At 46.5% G+C, this 17,275-nt stretch overlaps 1 protein-coding gene across 1 annotated transcript in view; it reads right to left on the reverse strand.

Moving 5' to 3' along the window:
• Window positions 1–17,028, reverse strand: part of NGEF (neuronal guanine nucleotide exchange factor) — a 43,692-nt gene extending 26,664 nt beyond the window's left edge. Inside the window, exons 1-3 of the mRNA XM_059054388.2 lie at window positions 16,714–17,028; window positions 15,860–16,002; window positions 10,019–10,320 (exon numbers count right to left, since the gene is read on the reverse strand). Coding sequence (XP_058910371.1) covers window positions 10,019–10,320; window positions 15,860–16,002; window positions 16,714–16,820 — 552 coding nt within the window. The 5' untranslated portion in view covers window positions 16,821–17,028. The remainder of the gene's footprint in view (window positions 1–10,018; window positions 10,321–15,859; window positions 16,003–16,713) is intronic.
• Between the last annotated feature and the right edge of the window lie 247 nt (window positions 17,029–17,275).

The following is a 17,275-nucleotide window of genomic DNA, read 5'->3' on the forward strand; positions in this document are numbered from 1 at the left end:
TCTTTTTCTTATCCATAGAGCTTTCTCACTGATGGAAACCTGAGTTTTGCTGATATATACAAAAACAACTAATTTTTGCAGGTTTATTTTATAATCCACCACCTCCCTGCTCTGCCTTATGAGATCCAGTTTTTTTTTTTTTTTTTTGCGGTACGCGGGCCTCTCACTGTTGTGGCCTCTCCCGTTGCGGAGCACAGGCTCCGGACGCGCAGGCTCAGCGGCCACGGCTCACGGGCCCAGCCGCTCCGCGGCACGTGGGATCTTCCCGGACCGGGGCACGAACCCGCGTCCCCTGCATCGGCAGGCGGACTCTCAACCACTGCGCCACCAGGGAAGCCCAAGATCCAGTAATTTTTACTCCCTCAGGATTTGTAAGTAGGCAGCCGTCACTGGCAGATGAGGGTGGTTTTGACCTTCCTTCTTTATGGGTTTGTCTCTTGTTCCTTTCCTCATTGTTTTGCCCTGGCCACAGCTTCCAGAGCAACCGCAGAGTTATACCAAGGATTGCCCTCTCACCTTTATTGCCACCAAAGATTCTTTATTAAGTAGGATGCTGGTTATAGATCTGAGATACTCTTTGTAAATTTCAGAAAATACCCTTCTGAGTTTTGCTTAGAAATTGATGTTCTACTCCCCTTTTGAACCTCTTTGAAGATCAGGGTATTTTTCTCCTCTGGCCTATTAATATGATAAATTTTGGTTTCAAACATTATACCATCTTTGCAGTAATTTCTGTGCTCAATGTTATTCTTTTAGTGTATCTCCAGATTTGATTTACTTATGTTTTATGTAAATTTTTGCCTTAATTCAGAGTGAGACAGATCTATGTTTTATGTGGGGGGGAGCGGCCAGGAGAGTACTTAACAAAATGAAGACATCTAACTCTTTTTACAATGCTTTAGTTTTTAAATGAACGTACAGTAAAATTGACTTTTGGGGGCTGTACAGTTCTATGAATTTTGACCCATGTATAGATTCTTGCAACCAGCACTATAACCAAGACACACAACAGTTCCATCACTCCAAACACCCCTTGTGCTCTCCCACTCTAGTCACAGCCTACCCCTACCCCTCACCCCTGGCAACCACTGATCTGTTCTCTGTCCCTATAGCTTTGTCATGTTCAGAATGTCATATAAATGGAATCACGTACTGTGTAACCTTTCTGACCTCTTTCACTCAGCAAAATGCCTCTGAGATTCATCTGAGTTGTGTGTATCAATAGTTCATTTCTTTTTCTTACTGAGTAGTGTGCCCTTGTACAAATGTTCCAGAGTTTGTTTATCTATCTATCTGTTAAAGGACATTTGGGTTGTTACCAGTTTGGGGCAATTATGAATAGACCTACTATAAACATTCATGTACAGGCTTCTGTGGGAACATAGGTCTTTGTTTCCTTGGGGTAGTGGTTCTCAACCACGAACTATTTTTGCTCCCTGCGTGATATTCAGCTAGGTCTAGAGACCTTTTTCATTATCACGACTGGGAGTAGGGGTGCTACAGGCATCTGGCAGCAGAGGCCAAGGATGCAGCTAAACCTATAATGCACAGGAGAGCATCCCCCAACAAAGGATGAGCCAGCCCAAATGTCAACAGTGTTGCTGTGGAGACACTGCTCTAGGTAAGTACCCAGGACTGGGATTGCTGGGCTGCAGGTAAGTGTATGTTTCACTTTATAAGAAACTGCCAGCAGTTCTCCAGAGCAGCTGTACCATTTTGTAATCCCACCCGCAATGTATGAGAGTTCCAGTTACTCCACATCCACACCAGCACTTGGTACTGTACTTTAAGTTATTTTTAGCCAATGTGTATTTATTATTAGTTCTAAGAATTTTTGTAGATTCCTTGAGATTGTCTATGTGCAGTCATATCAACCATGACAAGAGGGAGTTTATTTCTAACTTCCCTGGAGACTTTCTCTTTGACTCAGGGATGCCACAGAAATGTGCTGCTTGATTTCCAAGTGCTTGGAGGTTTTCCTGTTATCTTTATGTCACTGATTTCTAGTTTAATTCTATTATGGTCAAGTCATACTTTGTATGATTTAAATTCTTTTATTTTGTTAAAGTGTGGTGTGGTCTATCTTGGTGAATGTTCCTTGTGTCCTTGAAAAAAATGTGTATTCTGCTATTGTTGAGTGAAGTGATTTATACATGTTAATTAGTTCCAGTTTTTTGGTTTTTTTTTTTTTTTTGTGGTACGCGGGCCTCTCACTGTTGTGGCCTCTCCCGTTGCGGAGCACAGGCTCCCGATGCGCAGGCTCAGCGGCCATGGCTCACGGGCCCAGCCGCTCCGCGGCATGTGGGATCTTCCCGGACCCGGGCACGAACCCGTGTCTCCTGCATCGGCAGGCGGATTCTCAACCACTGCGCCACCAGGGAAGCCCTAGTTCCAGTTTTGATGGCACTCACTCTTCTTAGATCCTTACTGACTTTGTCTCCTACTCCTACTAATTACTGAGAGGAGTCTTGAAGTTATTATCTATAACTGTGCATTTTGTTTTTAATGTACACGTGCTCTAATGATCAGATTTAGTTACTAATATTATATTACTGTCAAATAATTTGTGTTTCCCTCCTTTGTATCTTTAGACCAGGGGTCAGGGCTGGCCACCTGTAACTATATAAAGTTGTACTGGAACTCAGTCATGTCCATTACCTTTACACATTGTCTATCTGCTGCTATGACATTACAATGCAGAGCTGAGTGGTTGTGAAGGAGGCTGTATGGCCTACAAAGCCTGAAGTATTTACAAAGTGGCCCTTTAAGTTTGATGATCCCTGCTCTAGAACTGCACTGACCGATATGCTGGCAATACGTGGCTTAATTTTAGTTTAAGTAGAATTAAACATTTAGTTCCTCAGTTGCACTGGCCACATTTCAAACGCTCAGTAGCCACATGTGGCTACTGACTATTGAAGATGCAGATATAGAATATTTCCAACATGACAGAAAGTTCTGCTGGACAGCAGTGTTCCAGGCTATTCTAAGCAACACGGGACTCTTCTGTGCTTTGACCATTTCGGACAATTCGGTCATCTGGTTGCAACATCTCTTTTGTAGATTTTTAAAGTTACTGGTGTATTTTGGTGGTTATTTTACTTTTTATTTTTGAGTCAATTTTTGTAGCTTATATTTTCCTAGAAAATCACTCATCTCACCAAGACTTTTACACGGTATCTTTTGGATCTCGACCCTGCCTGCTTTCCTTAGGCGTGTGTGTGTGTGCTTTCCTCCTAATGTCTCAAGCTGCCATCTTAGTTCATTTAACTTACATTTACTCCTTATTTAATAATTAAAGCATGTTAGGTTGTGAATTTTTTATCCAAATACAGCTTTGACAGCATTCCATGTATTTTTAAATGTAGCACCCTCCTCATTATCTTTGAAATAATCTGTAATTATAAAATCTATTTCCCTATCTCAAAAGTCAGGAACATTTTAAACATTGCTGATTTGAGGTTTTTACATTGTTTAAATTTATTTTCTTGTTTCAGTGCACTTTAGTGAGAGATTACAGCCTATACAATTTTTTTTTTTTTTTTTTTTTTTTTTTTCCGGTATGCGGGCCTCTCACTGTTGTGGCCTCTCCCGTTGCGGAGCACAGGCTCCGGACGCACAGGCTCAGCGGCCATGGCTCACGGGCTTAGTTGCTCCGCGGCATGTGGGATCTTCCCGGACCAGGGCACGAACCCGTGTCTCCTGCATTGGCAGGCGGATTCTCAACCACTGCGCCACCAGGGAAGCCCAGCCTATACAATTTTAATAAATACTCACTGAGCTTTTTTCTTATGGTTTAATATACGGCTGCTTTTTGGTGGTATCTATGGACACTGGGAAATAATATATTCCCTCTCTTTAGAGCAGTGCTGTCCAAGAGAAATATAATGTAAGTCTCATATACAGTTTTAAATTTTCTAGTAACCACATTAAAAAAAAGGTAAAAAGAAATGGGGAAATTTTAATATATCTTATTTAATCCAATATATCCAGAATATTATGTCAACATGTAATATAAAAATTATTAATAAGATAGTTTACTTTCTTTTTCCTTGTACTAAATCTGCAAAATTTGTTGTGTATTTTACACACACAGTACACCTCAATTAGGACTAGCCACGTGTCAAGTGCTCAAGAGCCACATGTGGCAGGGGGCTACCCAAGTGGGCAGTGCAGCTTTAGAGAGTACAAAGATCAGGGAAAATATTTTAAGTCAACCTCATCATTTTTTTCAGAGTCCTTATATCTCTGTTATGTCCCAGTCCTACAGTACAGCTTCAGCTCATGTCTCTGACAGACTCTGCTCTGTCTGGCTTCCATTTCAAGATACTTCATCATAGTCATCTTTTCATTATAAAGTGCACCTCTTGGGAACGGCCTTCCTAATCGTACAACACAACATCCAGAAGATCAGGGTTAAAGAAGTAAAAAGACTGACAGATTTTCTATAAAAATGAGAAAAGATTTTTAAGTGGAAAAAGACTTTTTGTTGAAGAATGTCAGCCTGTTGCCAGCTCTTTATCTGTACTAACTCATTTGATCTTCACAACCCTGTGTATGAGCTCAATTTTACAGATAAGGAAGCAGAGGCACAGAGAAGTCAAGTGACTTGCCCAAAGTCACTCAGCTAAGAAGTAGCAGGACTGGGATTCAAACCCAGGGAGTTGGGCTCCTGTGCCTGTGTGCATAAATTCTGTGCTACATCACCTCCCCGTGTTTTTACTGTGGGAGAAAACATTTGAAACATATAAACAAATCATATCCATAATATGTAAAAAGATGCTATCAGTCAAGAAGACAAACATAAATAACCCCATACAAAAACGGGCAAAGGATAAGAACAGGCAATTCATAGACAAAGAAATGGAAACGGCCGATAAGCATAAGAAAAGATGCTCAATTTATGTCATCAAGGACAGGCAGGTTAAAACAAGATATGATTTTTCATCCAACAGATTAGAGCAAAAATCAAGAAGTTTGCTAACGGGGTTAGGAGGGTGTGTGAAAAAATGGCCTCTCTCGCACTGCCGTAGTGTGAAATTTGAACCGCCTTTTTTTTTTTTTTTTTTTTTTTTTTTTTTTTCCGGTTCACGGGCCTCTCACTGTTGTGGCCTCTCCCATTGCGGAGCAGGCTCCGGATGCGCAGGCTCAGTGGCCATGGCCCACAGGCCCAGCCGCTCCGCGGCACGTGGGATCTTCCCGGACCAGGGCACGAACCCGTGTCCCCTGCATCGGCAGGCGGATTCTCAACCACTGCGCCACCAGGGAAGCCCGAACCGCCTTTTTGAATGGCGATTTGGTGGTATCCACCACCATTGAAAACGCACTTCACTTTTCACCCACAATTCCACTTCCGGGCATCTATCCTACGGCTGTGGTCTCCCACGGGCGTGAAGATGCAGGCACACAGAAGCTCTCCTAACCCAGCTCTACATGACCCATGTGCCTGGGGTCACGTGCACTGCTTCCCTGCAAAGACCTGCTGAGGGCCGGGCACAGGCTGCCCGCCACCTGCCACCTGAACACTTCTCTCTCCATCTGTGAGCCTGTGTTTGTCCTTAAACTTATGCGAGCCAGAGCCAGTCGTACTTGCTCTGCAATTACGTCCTTACTTGATAAAAACTAAAGAATTTTCAGTGCAAAGAGAGTTGTTTTTATGAAAAGTAAGCTGAAAGCTCTAAGAAGTCAGTTAAAGGCAAGTTGCTAAAAGCCAAAAGCAAAATCAAACTGCTCTTGAATAAACAAGTGTAAAATATGGGGGAAAACATCATAAAGATCTACAAGGATTTTGCACTTAAGAGTCTTCACAAGTGTCTTAAGTCCAAAATCACACCGGGCTTTATGACTGTAATTTACCAGGAGAGAGAACGTGAACACAGCTGGTCCTCCAGTGAGAACCCAGGAGCCAAGAAAAGGCCTGCAAACGTGTGCGCTGTTTGCATTTTTTTTAAATAATGAAAATGTATTAATGAGTAGCTTATTTAATTTTAACACTTAAAAAAATAAAGTGATAAACTTTAACAATAAAAAATGACTCATTGTTCCCTTTGGTAACTTTTCTTGCCCTGAATTGTAATCCGTATGATAATATCGTGGGTTTAGTTTTCTAATCAGTTGGATAATTTCTGCTTTTCAATGGAGGATTTAAGCAATTTACATTTGTGGTTATAACAGATACATTTGCTATGAACTCTGCCACCTTATTTTATTTTTAGTATTCATTTATTTATTTATTTGGCTGTGCCGGCTCTTTTTTTTTTTTTTTTTTTTTTGCGGTACGCAGGCCTCTCACTGCTGTGGCCTCTCCTGTTGCGGAGCACAGGCTCCGGACGCGCAGGCTCAGCGGCCATGGCTCACGGGCCCAGCCGCTCCGCGGCATGTGGGATCCTCCCGGACCGGGGCACGAACCCGCGTCCCCTGCATCGGCAGGCGGACTCTCAACCACTGCGCCACCAGGGAAGCCCTGCGCCGGCTCTTGGTTGTGGCATTTGGGATCTAGTTCCCTGACCAGGGATCAAACCCGGGCCCCTGGCACTGAGAGCGTGGAGTCTTAGCCACTGGACCACCACGGAAGTCCCTGCCACCTTATTTTATGCTACTTGTTTTTTGTGCTTTTTTACTGTTTGCTTTCCTTTTATTACAAGATCCCTGCTTTCTCTGCTCTTGGCTTGTTGTTGGAGAAGGTTTATACCATGTTTTAAGTTCTACTGGGGTTTATCTCTAAGCTTTCCAAATTATTTTAAATTTATTTCTCTAATTATCAAGGTAAAAAAATAAACAAGTATTCCTCCAGAAACTAGACACTTTTCCTTATTTTGAGGACTATAAAAAAGGCCCCATGGTGGTAATACTGCATGAAAAAAGCCAAATGCGAAATAGCATTGTATAATCCCTTTTATATGAAAGTCAAAGTTAGGGATAGTGTGAGGGAAACAAAAGCAAAAGTAAACAAATGGGACTATATCAAACTAAAAAGCTTTTGCACAAAGAAGGAAACTATCAACAACACGAAAAGGCCACCTACCGAAAGGGAGAAGATATGTGCAAATAATATATCTGGTAAGGGGTTCATATCTAAAATATACAAAGAACTCATACAAGTCAATATCAAAAAACGAACTCGATTAAAAAATGGGCAGAGGATCTGGATAGACATTCTTCCAAAGAATACAGATGACCAACCACACATGAAAAGATGCTCAACATCACTAATTATCAGGGAAATGCAAATCAAAACCACAATGAGATATCACTTCTCTCCTGTCAGAATGGTTATTATCAAAAAGACAACAAATAATAAGTGCTGGTGAGGGCGTGGAGAAAAGGGGACCCTCATGCACTCTTGGTGGGATTGTAAGTTGGTGCAGCCAATATGGAAAACAGTATGGAGATTCCTCAAAAATTAATAACATAAGTATCATATGATCCAGAAATTCCACTCCTGGGTATTTAATTGAAGAGAATGAAAACACTGAGTCAAAAGACATTGGCACCTCTATGTTCACTGCAGCATTGTTTACAATAGCCAAGATATGGAAACAAGCTACGTGCCCATCAATAGATGAATGGATAAAGAAGATATGGTGTATATATATATATAGACTATGGAATATTACTCATTCATAAAAAAGAATAAAATCTTGCCATTTGAGACAACATGGGTGGACCTAGAGGGTATTATGCTAAGGGAAAAAAGTCAGACAGAGAAAGACAAATATTATATTTGCAGGTATAAAAGATTCACTTATATGTGGAATCTAAAAAACAAAACAAAGGAAGAAACAACAAAACAGAAATAGATACAGAAAACAAATAGGTGGTTGCCAGAGGGGAGGAGGGAAGGGAAGGAAAGAAATAGGTGAGGGATCTTAGGAGGTACAAATTTCCAGTTGCAAAATAAATGAGTCACAGGTATGAAATGTACAGCGTGGGGAATACAGTCAATACCTATGTAATACCTTTGTGTGGTGGCATATTGTAACCAGACTTAATCAAAACGTTTAGGTGACCATTTTGAAATGTACAGAAATACCAAATCACTACGTTGTGTAACAGGAACTAACATAGTGTTGTAGGTCAATTATACTTTAAAAACGAAAAGCGAACTCAGAAGAGGAGATCAGACTGCGGGGTGCAGTGGGGTGGGGAAGGGGGATGGGGAGGGGGAATTAAATGAAGGCAGTTAAAAGGCACAAACTTCCAGTTATAAGATGTAATGTACAACATGATAAATATAATTAAGATTGCTGGTATATATATGTTACATATGGAAGTGAGTAAATCCTGAGTTCTCATCATAAGGAAAAAAAAAATCTCCATTTCTTTAATGTTGTGTCTATACAAGATGATGGATGTTCACGAAACTTCTTATGGTCATAATTTCATGATGCATGGAAGTCAAATCATTATGCTGTACACCTGAAACTTATACAGTGTTGTGTGTCAGTTATATCTTAATAAAACTGGAAGGAAAAAAAGTTAGGGATGATAAAAAGAAACCAAAAAGTCAGGCATGATGGCTCTGTCAGTAGCTGGTGGACAGCCACCTGTGGGGGAATTTCTCTGTGGCTTCCAGCACCTTCCACATGGTTGCTTTCAGTGGCATTCCTCAGTCCAGTTCCACCTGCCTCTTGGAGATCCCCCCGACCGTGCATCTTCACTGCTGGTGGGGTGCGTGGTTCTTTACATACCCTCACCAGTATCTTTGTGAGAAGCTGGGATAAGCCCCATCAGGATGAAGAGACACTACTGACATCAGAAGTTTCATTAAAAAACTGTGGCATCCTTTACAAATCACCGCTTGCAAGTCACACGTGATGTCAGAGGTTAAAGCCATTCCTCCTGAGTCTGCGGGGCCGGACACAGTGAACCTCGGTGGCCCTTCAAAAGTCGAGTGCTATCAAGCCTTCTAGAAGAGCAAAGGTATTGTACCAACCGAGTCAGCGTTAGATAACCCTCGCTGGGAGCTAGGCTCAGTCTCGGTCATTACCTGTGCACACAATCTGCAGTTCTGCCTTGCTATAGAATCTCGCGCAGGAGAACCAAGAGTTAAAGAAGGACAGAACATCTGGAGTCAGGACTGCAACTAGGAGCAAGTTCGAGCATGGCTTGAGGAACATATGAGTGGAGGGGAGTCGGGGCTGAGGGCAAGAGGGAGAGCGAGAGGATAGAGAGGATGGAATTGGACTGAACAAGTTAAAAAAAAATCTCTTCACTTTTTCCCTCTGCATCCACTTTTTAACTTTCACGATGACACACACCTGCAGGGTCACCATTTCTCACCCCCAGTCTCTCCCCTTGCTATTGACCAACTTGTCTCTCTGTACCACAGATTTCCCCTCTATACCCAAACAATCTTGGTTCAACTAAAATGAACACTTAGCTAGACTTCTTAGCTACTCATTTCTATGACTGTTCATGTTTTATTTCTCCTCGCTAGCAACAAACTATTAGGTGACTCCGTGATCTGGCCTCAGCCTAACTGACGGGCAGTCTGCCTGGACCATCGGATGAAGTGGGAGAGACACAAGTCCCGATTCCCACACCGTTTCAGGAGGGGGCCGAGGGCTTTCTTTCAGAGCCCCACCCGAGCTTCAAGCGACTACAAAATGAAGATGTGGGATAAGACTGTGCGTGCATAGTAAAGCACAGATGACTAGTTAGTTCACCATCACAGTGAGTTCAGCATCACCTCCTGCATCAGCGTTCACGCGTACCACGGAAATGCCCCCATGATAACAACGAAAGGTTTAGAGAACGCAATCTTACTCTCTGACGAAACAGCAATGTGGAGAACACTCAGTACTGGGGTTGAGCTATCCTAGAAGGTAACTGGGTACTTTTTGTTGCCTATGAAATAATGTGAATTTTCCTGCATGTTCTGGATGGATGTACTCTGCAAGTAATTCCTCTGGTGAACCAGCCAGAGAGTCTCACCTCGCAGAAGAAGGCTCACCCACGTTGGTTAAAACACCTGTACGTTCTGATTGGAAGCTCCCACCCTAGGGCAGCCCATTACCTCCTGCAGCCTGATCTCCTCCGGCTGGAGGATGTCCAGCACCCCGCTGCTCCGAATCTCCGGGAGATCCTGCCAGAGGTTAAATCTCGAGTGCGGGTTACTGAGCAGGCATATCTGGGGCACAGCCTTCCTCTCCGGTGGACTTGCCGGCTCCTCCTCCTCCTCCTCCTCTTCATCCTCCTCTGGGGTCTCCTCACTGGCCGGGGACCCGTCAGCATTGCCTTGTATTTCTGCATCCTGTTGCCTCCTGGTTTCAATTTCTTGGAGAGTTGATTTATCTCGGTATTCCTGATACAGGAGCCCTGAAATCAAATGGAATTGTATTGAAGACATGAAAAAGATTTCAGAGGAAGATCTTTTGGAATCACTAAGTCAAGGCTTTGGACTCCTATCAAGGGCAGATGCTCTGCCTATGAAAATACAAAGAAAGCCAGACCCGCACAGGTCTCAGAAAAGGCTCTATCACTGAACAAGCTGCCACTGTCTTCATTTCTTGGGAAGGATCAGCATGAATGAGGTTTTTTTTTTTTTTTTTCAACAAAGAATAAAGAAATCTCTGAACAGATTCAAAATCCAGCCACAAAAATATATGCTTTTCACACACATACTTAGCTAACAATAAGAATCCAGAATTTGACATGTTAATAACCAATGTGTGCAGAGTTGATGGAAATGTCCCAATTATGTTTCAGCATCTCAACAGGATGCTTCTCAAAGCCTAAATGCTTCAATATTAAAACTCCAGTATATTCATTGGTGAAATGGGAATAGTTGTAAATTCTCATTTTGAAGGAAAAAGCCAATATTTCATCGACCTTATGATTCAAAAGGGAAACATTCCTTTTTTTGCTTTCACACTTTCAGACTTACTTCCCTGACCTGAAATAAATTCAGTCTAAGTCTCCTAGGAGATTTGGGGGTACAGAGGAATCAGCAAAAATGTAGCACCTCCACAGGGAAAAATTCACTTTGGATGTCCTGGCTGCAGGGCAGAGGCTTGGTCTCTCCACACAGGAGCAGCAGAAAAGCTTCAGTGGCAAGGGGGCTCCCAGCCCAGGGAGAGGGGAAGCAGGGCTGGGTGGGGAGAAGAAGGGGGGTCCTGCTGGCGATGAGGCTGGGAGGAGAGGAAGGTCACCCCAAGGGTTTTGTCTATCCTGTGGGCAAAAGGGAAGCCCCTTGGGCAAGCAGCTCTGGGTCTACATCTTAGGAGGCCCGTGTATGGGAAGAAAGAGGCCATGCCACTTCTCTAAGGGAGTGACGATGGAGGCCTGAACTGCAGTGGTGGTGGACGGATGGGGCCATGTGCATGATTCAGGGACAGTTATAAGGTAGAAGACAGGTCCTGGTGATTGGCTGGTGCTGGGTCATGAACGATATCTGGGTGACCAGTTGGCAAGGGGGTCTGGTGGCCCTGTTCAAGAACATAGGAGGAGGATCCGACTGGGGGATGGGGTGCTGGTGAGATCCAGGTGCACCTGAAGGGAATGCAGGCGGAGAGAACCAGTGGGCAGCTGGACTGGTCTGGAGCCTGGGAAAGCTGTTGGGCCCCTTGATACATCTATCTATAAAACAAAAATGACTTTCCCGGGAAAGTTCTAACAGGGATAAGTGTACCACTTGTAAAGCACTTTCTCATGCAATGCAGTACAAACATTAGCTATTATTCCTTCTCTAATTGTTAAATATATCTAAACAGTACAAAAAAGGAAGGAAAAAAACAGACGATCTTCAAAATTCGGAAAAATGGCTGGATAAATTATATTCATAACTTATAAATAACAGGAACTCAATAAATTACCTTGTGGATTAAATTAGTTGGCTTTCTATGTACCATAATGCTAAATTATAAAGGCTTTATGCTAAGTATAACATTTACTTAAAAAAAAAAAAAGATCCTGTGATTTTATGTTACAATCCAGCAGATTACAACATGGAGTTATTTGACAAAGGAATGAAAAAGAAAATCTAAATCTATGCTAAATGCAACCCAGATTGAAGATCTATAAAGACAGAGGTTTAAAGCCACTACATAAACCGGTTCAGTCATGAGCATAAGATATGATTACAATTGCCAACATCGAACCAATTAATCTCCTGTGATTACGATAATGTTTTTACAGAGGTTTAAAGAAACCAGGATTCCACGAGTTGACTTGGATTCACTTTACAAAGCTTAGCACAGTGATTCCCACATAGTAGGTACTCACATATTTGTTGAGTTGAACACCTTTAAAAATGCAGTTTCCAAGCTTCTCAAAAATATCTAACCAATTTGGCATCTTTTTGAAAGTTCAAAAATATGGCTTATGTATGCTACATGGTACGTTATGTGTATCATGGGTCAGCATGATGGGTAAATCATGGGTAAATGCTATCTCCAACATCTCACATGATGATGTGATACATATGCTGAAAAGAGACAAAAATAGCAGCATTGTGGGTAGTTGGCTTGAAAATAATATTTCTGAAATCACATTGTGGCAGACACTGTGGCTGCATCTCCTCCATCCCCTCACAGACCTTCTTCCCAGCTGGCAGGGAGGGGTTTTGTCTGGATGCTGACCTAGTCTGTGCTCAGGGAAGTGGATGAATGCTGACTGATCAAAACCTACCATGATGGTTCCCTTCGCCTTGCCACTGCTGGGTTTAGACATGAGCATGTGACATGACCTTGCCAAGGAGACTAAGGGGACATCTTACATCTTTAAGAAGGGTTTCTCAAAAAGATGTCCCTCCCCAGGAGACACTTGAAGACAAACTTCTCCTTTTTTTTTTTTTTTGGTTTTTATACATGGTTGCTTGAGGATGTGATGCATGGAGCTCTGGCAGCCATCTTGTGATATGAAGCCCAAATGCTGAGAATGGTAGAGGGAAAGGAACTAGGTGGTTGCTTGACTTAATGAACCAAATGCAGAACTTCCTACCTCATTCCTGGAGTCAACTGAGATAGAATACTTTCATTCTTTAAGGTCATTTTTTTGGTGGGGGCACTGGATATTCTATTACACTCAGCCAAAGACTCCCAATACAAGTAATCTTAGCATTTTCTTAAAACTTCATACTTCTGGGTTTCCCTGGTGGCGTAGTGGTTGAGAATCCGCCTGCCGATGCAGGGGATGAGGGTTCGTGCCCCAGTCTGGGAAGATCCCACATGCTGCGGAGCGGCTGGGCCCGTGAGCCATGGCCACTGAGCCTGGGCGTCTGGAGCCTGTGCACCGCAACGGGAGAGACCACAACAGTGAGAGGCCCGCGTACCACAAAAAAAAAAAACAACAAAAAACTTCTTACTTCTTTCTGAAGTCTTCAGAATATGAATTTAAACAAGCATTTTCCTGGAGTTTCTATGATTACAAAGAGTTATCTGACACACTGTGTAACCATTTTCATGACCTGTTTATTTTTATTATCCTTACCTGAGGAACTATGTTATCTGATTAAATTTTTGTAGTAGAGATATACTGTTGATATTTCATGTTTTTCTATTTTCTCTTTTGTACATTCAGTAAGTAAAATTAATTTTACCTGTAAAAGCTGGCACCTGGTATTATATTCATGCAGAATTAGAAGGCTCAGTTCCCATCTCTCCTAATTAAAATGATCTATATCAGGCTGGCTGTGCTACCCTGCAGAAGGAGAATAAGCTCCTCGAGTCCTCCAAAATCTCACTTTCTGAAGGGAGTAATATTTTTCTTTGACTCCTTCAGATAGAAACTTCTAAAGGGCAGAGAATTCATTTATTTTTTAGTGAGCACCTTCTATGCACCAAGCATTTGTTAGGTGCCAGAGACAACCACAGCACACACACACATGTGCGTGCACACACACACCCACCCCATCACAGGGTCTCAGGGTCTATGATCTTCAGGGCCACCACCAACTACAATGACAGTTGGATACCACATCACACATAGTCCTGGCATCATTTTGTTCTTGCCTGGGTGGGAGCCACTGCAAAATTCAACACAGTGGTCTACAAGATGCCCATATAGTCTTCCCACTTTCCTTCCCCCTTAATTCCACTGTGTGTTTAGGAACGCGTTGTCCTTTCCTGATACCTGGCAAAGAATTCACCTCATTCGTTGAGCTAAAAGCAGCTGGCCTCCTGCAGCAATCTGCTTGGCATAAGCCTCAAGTCTATGATGAAGGATGTGAGAAGACGGCAGCCTCGGTCCTGTGCTGTCATTCAGCACATCTGTTGAGCACCGACCATGGATCCAGCCCAGGAGCCAGAAACACAGAGTCACCATTACAGCAGGAGATAGTGGGAGAAAAGCCTCGGAATGTCAGTCTCTACTGTTTACCAAATGAGGAAACTGAGGGCCAGGATGAGCAGGTACCAGAGCTCAGGGCTCCCGACTCCCAGCTTTGAGTTTATGCCTCGGGCTCTCCAGGAAGGAGGTCTCCACACGCCCACACTGCAGAAGGGAGCCTCTCTCTCCATGCGAGGAGGCACGGATCTCCCCACTCCCACCTCGATTTCCTTCCTAGGCCTGACATTGACCTCAGCCAGAGAATCCCTTTCTAGAGGGTGGAATTCGAGGCTTCCAGCACATGCCAAGGCCTAGGTGGCTCTCCTCGCTATAAAGGGCATTGTGGCAGAGGTGGAAAAAAGGGATTTTCGGGTGTGTTTGTCCTCAGATCAGCCCCTCCTCCATTTCCGCCAGCAAACAGAGGGAAAAGCCGCCACCACCATCACCACCCAGCCCGACACGAAGGGGGCCCGCTAGGAACAATATCCCTGGAGTCAGCGCTGCTTAACAGCATGCAGTGTGCGCTCCACCCTCAGCTTTGTGAGGGCTCAGCTCCTCCCAGGGTTCAGTCCAGAATAAACCCCAGCCAGGGAAAAGAGAACCTGCCCAAAAAGTCTCCTAAACACGGGTCTCCTGGGGCAATGGAAGCTCCACTTACATTGGAGACACTTCATGTCCGTCTGAGTGTTTGGGATGGAGAACAATAATGATGAATTTAGGAAAGAAAATTTTCAAGCCAATTTTTAATGTAACGAATAAGCTGCTGCTCTGACGACCCTGAAGAACAGACAGATTTCTAGGCGGTACCATTGCCCGAAGAACCCACGTCACTCACTTGTGGCCACCTCTGGTGATGAAGATTAGAATTAGTTTGATGTCATCAGCAATTTTTGACTTTTAAATGCAAGCGCTCGGGTTTTGGGGATGCCTTCTCAATCCACTTTCTGCTTTCACAGAGCTTTAGCTGCAGCTGTGCAGGAGCTGGACACGCGGGCTGTGCCCTGCACTTCTGGCCATGCTCTGGCCAGGCAGGTGGAGCCAGGCTTCCCTTCCCAACGCAGGGGCCTCTGAGGCTCCCAGCTTCTCTCTACTTTACCTTTCCTTCCCCTGTGCAAAGTCTGCCACTGCCACCCCTTCCGGAATTGCCCCAGTCAGCCTGACTCTCTCCAGAAGTCCCCTCTGCAGGGTCCCCTTCCTTTCCAGGTCTTCCCCAGGCGCCCGGGTGGGGATGGCGGGGGACACATGGAGCCTCCCCTCCTGCATGGCCCACAAGCACCTAACCCCTGGACTTTCTGGCAGAAGACACAAGAGGACAGAGAGCCCTCCCCAGGAAAGGGCTGGACAAGCACACACCTCTCCAAGAGCGCAGGAAAGAAACGCATTTGCTAGAGCCCAATTATACAGCCACTATTAAAACGTTGGCAGTTTTGCCTCTGGAACCATTTAGAACCAAATATGTCAGTAACCTTCCTTGTCAGAAACATTTGTCCAGGGGAAATGCAAGGGCATCCCACAAGCAGGGGAGCCCTCAGAGTCCACCAGGAACCCACGTTTCCCCCAGCGACGCCCCGTCGCCGCTGGGGACACCCACCTATTTGTTCGATGAGGTTCCTCCAGGAGTCGGCGGGAATGGGGTGGATCATCTGCAGGGCCTCGGTGAGCGTGGTGGGGCCGTCGGCAAGGGCCGGGCACTCCTCGGGTGTGGTCTCATTTCCCAGGGTGGAGGACGACTCGCTGCCAGAGAGAGAGGAGAGGCAAGAGCCGGTTATTTTTAAGCAACGACACACCTCGGCCAGCTCGCGAGAGGCGTCCGCACAGGCGGCCCTTGCCAGATGGACCCTGACCGGGATGTCCAGGCCGAGCGGCCGTCGCCGCTCCCTGCCACGCAGGCCCCACAGGCCCTTTTGGTCACCGCACCAGGGCGCAACCGGGTAATTCATTCCCACGCCAGCCCGCCCAAACCTTCATGTTTTCGGAGCTCGCGGGCAGGCGTCGGAAACTTGGCGCGTCCTGCCCGCTTCGCGGCGCCGCCCCGCCGCCCGGACGGGTCCCGCGGCCCGGGGCCCTGCGCTCGCTGCGTACCCCGCGCCGCTCGCTGTCACACGGCCCCCGGCCCTCTTTGGGTTGCGATCCTCCAGTCCCAGGGCCACGCGGCGCGGAGAGGGGCCACCGAACGGGACGCGTGCGCCCAGGGCGCCCGAGAGAAGGCGCGGGAGGCGGCCCGGGGCAGGGACAGGGGTGTCGGCGGCCCGGCTGGGGAGCACCCGCGACCCCAGGCGGCGTGCGGGCACGATGGGGCCGCGGGAGGAGTGAGGGGTGCGGGGCCCGCGAGGCGGGGGGCGGGGGACAGGCAGTTCGGATAGGCGTCCCCGGGCAGGGACGCAAGCTGGGGCCACAGGCGTGCAGTGGTGGCGCGCAGGGGTCGGGACGGCCGCTCGTCCTCACCTGCCAGGGAGGTGTCCCGCCGCAGAGTCGCGCGCGTCGCTCTCCGAGGTGGAGCTGTCGTGGTCCACGGCGCAGGCGGCGCTGAAGGCTGCGGCCAGCAGCTCCATGGGGGCCGGCAGCCAGGCAGGCTCTGGGGCCGGGTCGGGGACCGCGCTGGGGGCCCGGAGCCGGGCGGGGGGCGACGAGCGGGCTCCGGAGCGGGATCGCAGCGCGCTTAGCTGGAGCCGGAGCTGCCGCCGCCGCCGCCGCTGCCAAGAGCTCCAGCAGGCGCCCCTGCGCGCGCCTGGAGGCTCCCGGGGTTGCCACGGCAACGGGGGAGGCGGGTGGGGCGCGCGCGGCGGGGGCGAGGCCCGGCGGCAGCCGGGCGGGGGAGCCTGGCCTTGGGCGCGGGAGCCTGGCCTTGGGCGCGACCCAGGGCCCGCGGGCGCCGACTGCTGCCCGGGACCGCCGGCTGGGTCTGCGCCTCCCTCCTCCGCCGCGGCCCTGCCCCGGCAGGGGCGACGAGGAGGGCAAGATGGGTGGGGGCCGGCGAGCTGCTCCTCCGTCTTCCCGCCCCCTCCTT

This window comes from Kogia breviceps, chromosome 2 (genome assembly GCF_026419965.1).
Source record: "Kogia breviceps isolate mKogBre1 chromosome 2, mKogBre1 haplotype 1, whole genome shotgun sequence".
NCBI classification, from domain to species: Eukaryota; Metazoa; Chordata; class Mammalia; order Artiodactyla; family Physeteridae; genus Kogia; species Kogia breviceps.